This window comes from Elephantulus edwardii, unplaced genomic scaffold, assembly GCF_000299155.1.
Source record: "Elephantulus edwardii isolate Elephantulus edwardi_28Jun2011 unplaced genomic scaffold, EleEdw1.0 scaffold00126, whole genome shotgun sequence".
NCBI classification, from domain to species: Eukaryota; Metazoa; Chordata; class Mammalia; order Macroscelidea; family Macroscelididae; genus Elephantulus; species Elephantulus edwardii.
In genome coordinates, this window is record NW_006399876.1 from 6,704,308 (window position 1) to 6,711,174 (window position 6,867).

The following is a 6,867-nucleotide window of genomic DNA, read 5'->3' on the forward strand; positions in this document are numbered from 1 at the left end:
TGTGTCCTCCGTGGGGTCTGTGTGTGCTCCGTGGGGTCTGTGTGTGCTCCGTGGGGTCTGTGTGTCCTCCGTGGGGTCTGTGTGTGCTCCGTGGGATCCGTGTGTGCTCCGTGGGATCCGTGTGTCCACCGTGGGGTCTGTGTGCATCAGGGTTGTATTCTCTCTCCATACCTATTTAATCTGCATGCTGAGCTGGGCTCTATGAAGAGGAGTGTGGCATAAGGATTGGAGGGAGACTCATCAATAACTTGCATTTCTCTTACCCCTCATGATCTTTACCATGTGATTTTTGCATCGTGATGGGATGATACACTGTGTTGTAACAGAACTGACAGTACAGTTTGCATGAAATAAAGACGAGATTCAGTGCAACCGATACCAACTGGCCAGTGTGCACACAGCACAGAATCCCCTGCACCCTAGACTCACAAAGCCCCGACTGCCACGGCCTGCGGGCTCCACTGCGTGGGGTTAACCCTCGCATTTACAGTCCAGGAGCCCAAACACTGTTTCCACCAAACTGTGTTCTGTTGCCATCACTGCTCAGAAAAGCGGGCACACCCTGTCCACTGCAGCATTACTCACAGCAGCCACAGGGCCACACCCCCCACGAGCCCAGCAACAGAGCAATGGAAGCACACAGCATGGTGGGTGGTACAACAGGTGCCACTCCTTATAAAGAGAACGGGGTCCTGGCATAGTCTACAGCACGAAGATCCTGCAGAGCTGAAGTGAGCGAAAGCGGCGGACGCAGACAGTGCTGCAGGGTCCCACCTCGATATCACACCTAGAATGGACCAAGGCACAGAGGCCAGGCTCCCTAAGTGGTCATCGAGCACTGGGGACGAGGGGGACGAGGGCGGGGAGTTGTTGCTGAGGGGGACTGAGTTTCTGTTTATCCAAAGCCATTGTTGGGTCCAACCCATGGTGGCCATGTGGGGAGCAGAACTGCCGCACGGGGCTACCAAGCATGTAAATCTTCATAGATGTGAACTGCTTCATCTTCTTCCCGAGGAACAGCTGGTGGGTTCGAACCACTGACCCTTCACCTTGCAGCTGAGCGCTTAGCGACAGCACCGCCAGCCCCACCCGGCCCCCTGTTGCTGAGCTGATTCTAAGTTCCAGCAACCCAGGAGGACAGAGGGGAACTTGCTCCGGGCTTTTACAAAGCTGCCAGCCTCCTGGAAGACCACTGAGCGGCTGGGGGGCTCCAGCAGCGCACTCAACACTGCACCACCAGTGCTCCTGCTCTGCTGTTGAGGGTGAGGCGAGACGCCTCAGGGGCACAGGTGGTGGTGACGGCTGAGCGGCATGTGACACACAGCGTCAGTGAGAAGCACGCTTATGGTCAAGACTGTTAGCTTTCCCTTACATAAAATGGTTAGCTTTAAGAAAAATGGGGTAACCTGCTGGCTTGCCCAAAAGGTTGGCAACTCGAATCCCCCAGCAACTCTGCAGGAGAAATGGGGCGGTCTCCTCTGGTGGGATCACAGCCTCGGACACTCAGGGCCACCTGCCATGACTTGGGCAATAGTGGGTTTCTGGGTTTCCGCTTGGAAATGGCCAGGGTTCAGTACCTGAGACCCGCGTGGCCGCGGACAGGTGCGCTTACCTGGGTCCCATCGTCCCTGGCACGCTTGATGTTCTGGCGCCCGTCCACCCAGTACAGGAGCCTGTCCAGCGGGTCGTAGTCCACGGCCTTGACGTTCCGCAGCCCGTGCAGCGGCAGGATGAGGTCCGGGCTGTGTGGGTCATCCGGGACCACCCGGTTGATGGCATTCTTCTGGCTGAAGAGCAAAAAGGTGGTCGGTGCTGGAAGGACAGAGAGACAAGGGGCAAGTGTGTCAGCGCCTGGAAGCTGGAGTCGGGGATGCTGGGGTCGGGGGTCCTGGGCTAAACTGTGACATCCCTTCCCCAAGAGCTCAGACCCCATGCCTGTGACTACCATCTCATGAGGAAGCAGGATTTTCCTTGCTGTCAGTGCGGGTATCCTAAGCCACATCAGGTCTGAGGATTCCAGCAGCCTGACATCCACTGTCTCAGAGTCGATTCGGCCTCACAGACCCTGCAGGACTGAGCAGAACTGGCCGTCGCCCCAGGTCTCCGCAGCTGCACGGCAAGCACACGGCCTCATCTTTCTGCCAGTCGGATTAGAACTGCCCACATTTCAATCATCAGCCCAGAACTTAATGCACTGCGGTAGCAGGCAAGCACCAACAGAGTAAGGCGAGACGCCACATGGAGATGGCCAGGGGCCTGAGGAACGTCAGTGCAGGGGCTGGGGGCTTCCCCAGAGCCAATAGGGAGCACCTCCTCCAGAGCAGGTGCCCTGCATCTGGACTTCCAGCCTCCTGCACCATGAGAACAAGTTCTCTCAAGCCACCTAGTGTGTGTCTGTGGCCCCAGCATCCCAGGACAGCCGGGGTTCTCCCTGAAGCCTGTCTGCACACAGAAGTCATTAGGGGCTGAGACCAGGGGGCCGTCAGCTTCCCAGGGTGGCTACGGGGTGGCCCGCTCTCCGAGTGATATGTGGCTCTGTTGTGGGGATATTTTAAACATGTAAATGCTGTTGTTTTGTTTTGTTTAATTTTATTATTTTGTGTGTGTGTGTGTGTGTGTGTACCGTCAAATCGGATCTGACTGGTACAGGAGGAGATGGCCCCTCCTTCTCCGGCAGAGCATCTGGTGGATTTGAAAAATGCTGTTTTTTGAAACAGCTCATTTATTTTTGAGCCGTGAAGATTCAGACTAGAAGGCAGGTGATGGGAGTTCACCTCAAGCTCACACCCAGAGACGGCAGGAGGCTTGAGCACGTATGAGGTGAGGCGGTGAAGCCCGGACAAGGCTGGCACGCCCTGCTGCTGTCCTCAGGTCCTGCTGCCCGGGTCACCAGAGAGCCAGGGCTGGAAGGTCCTGGGCACTCTCTCGGCTCACGGCACCTGCTTTTAAGAGGGGCTAGAACTCAGGACAGGCTTTTCCTCTTGGAAGAAGCCCTGGTGGTAAAGTGGTTAAAAACTTAGCCACTAACCACAGGGTTGGCGGTTCTAAGCTAGTAGGAAGATGTGGCAGTCTGTGTCCATGGTGTGGCCCCAGAAACCCAGGGGGACTGTCCTCTGCCCTTGACGGAGGGACTGGCCCATCCTTCTCCTGCAGAGCAGCTGGTGAGTTCCAGCCACTGACTTCCCAACGCTTAACCCACTGTACCACTAGGATGACAAAGTTTCCATTTTGACCCCATGCCTGTGACTATCACAGTGTGACAGTTATAAAACACATGGTGGCAGAAAAACAGCACTAAGTTTGTTGATGCGGCCTCATCACAAAGCTTCAGTCTGTAAAAGTGCAGAGTCTGTGAAGGGTCCTGAAACGGTGTCTGGATGGAGCAGCAGGCCCCCTACCCAGTCAGGGGTCCGCAGCTGGTGCCGTACCCAGCCCGCCTGCCCGGCTGGTCCCCCCGCCCTGGAAGCCCCCTCCACCTTGGCCCAGAGCCAGTCCTGTCTGGCACGGGTCGGGGGACAGCTGTAGGGGCGCCCGGCACGTACGGCTGCAGTTGCGGCCGCTGGAGTCCAGCGTGTAGTGGGAGGCGCAGCCACAGCGGTGGCCGCCGGGGACGGCGAGGCACAGCTGTTCGCACTGCCCGTTGTTCTGCACACAGTCGTTGAGACCATCCTGGCGGGACGAGTGGAACACCAGAATGTCCATCACGAAGTCCAGGTGGCCCTGGATCAGCGTGCGGTTCTGCCCGCTCGTCTTGTCGGCCCGCTCGATGCTGTGCAGGTTCCAGTCGGTCCAGTAAATGTAGTCGCTGTACTGCGTCAGGCCGAAGGGGTGCGGGAGGTCGTCGGCAATCACGACCCGATCCTGCCCTGCAAGGACACACGGCAGCGGTCAGCAGTGCCACAGAACCCCCCTCAGGCCAGGACGGCATCATGTCTCCTAACGGTCATGTTAAACCAGTGAGGACGTGCCCCTCAGACCCATCAACTACACAAAAACAAAACAGCGCCAAAAAGCTGCCCCAAAGCTCCAGAGGCAGGAAGAGGGAGCAAGAAGGACAAGTGGACTTGGGAAACCCCGGGACAGAATGGGAAGAGAGCTGCCTCAGTGAAGAGACTGCAACCAGAGACAAGAAACGGGACTTCTCTTGCCCGTCTGTCTTACTGTCTGCCCAGGCACGTGAATGCTTGCTACTACTGGGGATGAAAGCCAACTTAAGTTTTTTAAAATGAAGAATATCTTCTTTTCATTTCTTTAATGGGAACACAGCCACGAGGCAGGTACATATCCTTAAAACAATTAACTGTAAAATGTAGCATGTTCCCAGAGATGAAGTTCAGAAGGCAGGAAGGGACGGGGAGGAAGGGTGAGTGGAAACAGGAAACACAGAGAGGAAGTGGGACGAGTGCTGCTACACTGGGGACACTGCAAGAAAGCCACAAATCCACGAGCATGCATTGCTGAGTGGAAAATCAAGGTCTCTGTAAAATGCAAAACATTTCTTCTCTTTAAAGGGGACAAATCCCCAGGACAGCATGAGACTGAAAAATATTTATGTTCCTGGGGGTGTCCACACTTCTTTGAAGGTGGTAGACTTGCAGGCCTTATGGGCCCAGTGTGGTGGGACTGAGAGGTGGTCTCTGGGGACTCCCAGTCCACACCGCCTCCTCCACTCTGGTCACAAAACACGGCCCCTCAGCCCACCGCCCTCTGCTGGTGCCTCACCCAGCATGTCGGATGACTCGATCATGTTGGTGTCCAGGTCGGTCCAGTAGAGGCGCTGGTCAGCGTAGTCGATGGTCAGGTCGTTGGCCCGGCCGACCTTGTCCACCAGCGTTGCACAGCTGGTCCCGTCCATGAAGGAGCGCACGATCCTAGGCTTGCCGCCCCACTCGGTCCAGTAGATGTACCTGCGGTAGAGCAGAGGGCAGGGCCAATGGGCGACCCGACTGACCTCTGTCCCAGTTCCCAGATGGAGCCTCTAACCCCTGGGGCTCCCTCTTTGTTTGCTGCGTGTGGTGGGTCCCCCAGCACAGGGCAGACGACAGCTGGAGGAGTCGCTCCCGCCTGGGGGGCTATGACTCCGTCAAACTCGCCAAGAAGGCCTGTGGGTGACTCAGACGTGGCACGGTGAGCTCCCGGGTGGAGACGCCCTCAGGGCGTGAGGGACGCGTGGGACCCCAGCCTTTGCCGTCAGGCCTCACCCTCTGGCTGTTCCGAGCTGTCTCTGTTCTCTCTACAGGCAGATTTTGTTTTATCACACTTGTCATTTTTTTTTTTTTACAAATTGAACTTTTGGGTCTTTCTAAGAAATCTAATTGCATTTCCCACAAAAACGATAATGGCTCTTTTACAAATTAAATGCCGGAGGCATCCCTGCACTGAGCAGGTCAACCAGCGTCACTGTTCCAGGAGCACGTGCTCACATTTTGGCCATTCTCTCAATATTTCAGCTTTTTCATCATGTTACTGCAACTTCACATTAGCTGCTCTTAGGTGCCACTGAGCCGATAACAAGTCATCGTGACCCTGTGGGTAACAGATGTGAGCCCTGGCCCTCACCTCTCGGATGTGTTCCAGCCCCTGTGTCAAGCCATCTTGCTGAAGGTCTTGTTGCAACTTAATAGATTAGCAAACCTCAAACCCACAGCCATCGATTCAATTCTGACTCATAGAGACCCTCCAACAGCTCCCCAGGAAGTGAACCTTTACAGGAAGACCCTGTCTGTCTTTCTTCCAAGGAGCACCTTGTGGATTCGAACCAGTGGCCATTTGGTTAGCACTCCGACACCCAGCACCCCAGGGCGCCAGGCTCCTCATAGTGTATAAGCAGGGCTGTATGTGCAACTTTGAAGCCCAAACCATCACTTCATCGTGACGCTTGGCTTGTGATGACCTCCTCTGAGGAGTGACTGTAAGTGGCCCTCCTGTTGGTGACCCTGGGTCTTGGCTGAACAGGGGGGTGCTGTGGGCTGGTGCCATGACCAGGGTCACCACTGGGTGAAAACAGCTCTTACCCTTTGGTGGGATCCAGGGCCAGGGATCGTGGGTTGTCCAGGTCCCTCCAGACCAAGACCTGTCGGAACTGGCCGTCCAGCCGGGCCACCTCAATCCTGTTGGTACCGGTGTCAGCCCAGTAGAGGTTCTTGCCCATCCAGTCCACGGCCATGCCCTCAGGGTAGTCCAGTCCAAACTCGATCACGTGCTCCACCGAGCTCCCGTTCATGAACGCCCGGCTGATGGTCTGGAGGCGAGAGGAAGTCACGACATTAGGAGGCAATGTCTCACACACATGGCCCACCACGGGCTGCCTGGCCGCCTGGAGTGACCGCTGACCACATGTGGGGCCAGATCCCCAACATTCGAGAGTTTGGAAATGCACAGCTGAGACCCAGCAAAGCACAGTCTACTAGAAAATCTCCTGGTTACAGATGACAAAGATCTGGATGTACTGAACACGGGGGCCTCCACCCGCTGACCTCACTCCTGACACTGTGTCTCAGGGACCCGACAGGTACGCCAACGGTGAACCGGGGGAAATATGCACAAAAGAAGGTGCTGATACCGTGGTGAAGTCGGACGGGACAAGCGGAGGCGGCCAGAGCATTTACAACGAGGGAGTGACCGAGTGTCATGGGGAGGTCTGTGCGGTGGAGGGCTGAGCATGTGAGCAAACTACGTAAAGACGTTTATAATCCTTTAAGAAAACACTTATGAGGGGGCTTTGGTGGCCTAGTGGCAAGAAGCTGCACTGCAATCCCAGAGGAGCACGGTTCAAATCCACCAGATGCTCTGCTGGAGAAGGAGGGGCAATCTCCTCCTGTACCAGTCAGATCCGATTTGATGGTACACACAAAAAATAATAAAATA

At 56.0% G+C, this 6,867-nt stretch overlaps 1 protein-coding gene across 1 annotated transcript in view; it reads right to left on the reverse strand.

The window, feature by feature from the left end:
* The window catches only part of LRP5 (low density lipoprotein receptor-related protein 5), an 87,547-nt gene that overhangs the window by 24,331 nt on the left and 56,349 nt on the right, over positions 1–6,867 (reverse strand). The window contains exons 9-12 of the mRNA XM_006893240.1: positions 6,015–6,241; positions 4,723–4,907; positions 3,543–3,866; positions 1,613–1,812 (exon numbers count right to left, since the gene is read on the reverse strand). Of these exons, the coding sequence (XP_006893302.1) occupies positions 1,613–1,812; positions 3,543–3,866; positions 4,723–4,907; positions 6,015–6,241 (936 nt within the window). The remainder of the gene's footprint in view (positions 1–1,612; positions 1,813–3,542; positions 3,867–4,722; positions 4,908–6,014; positions 6,242–6,867) is intronic.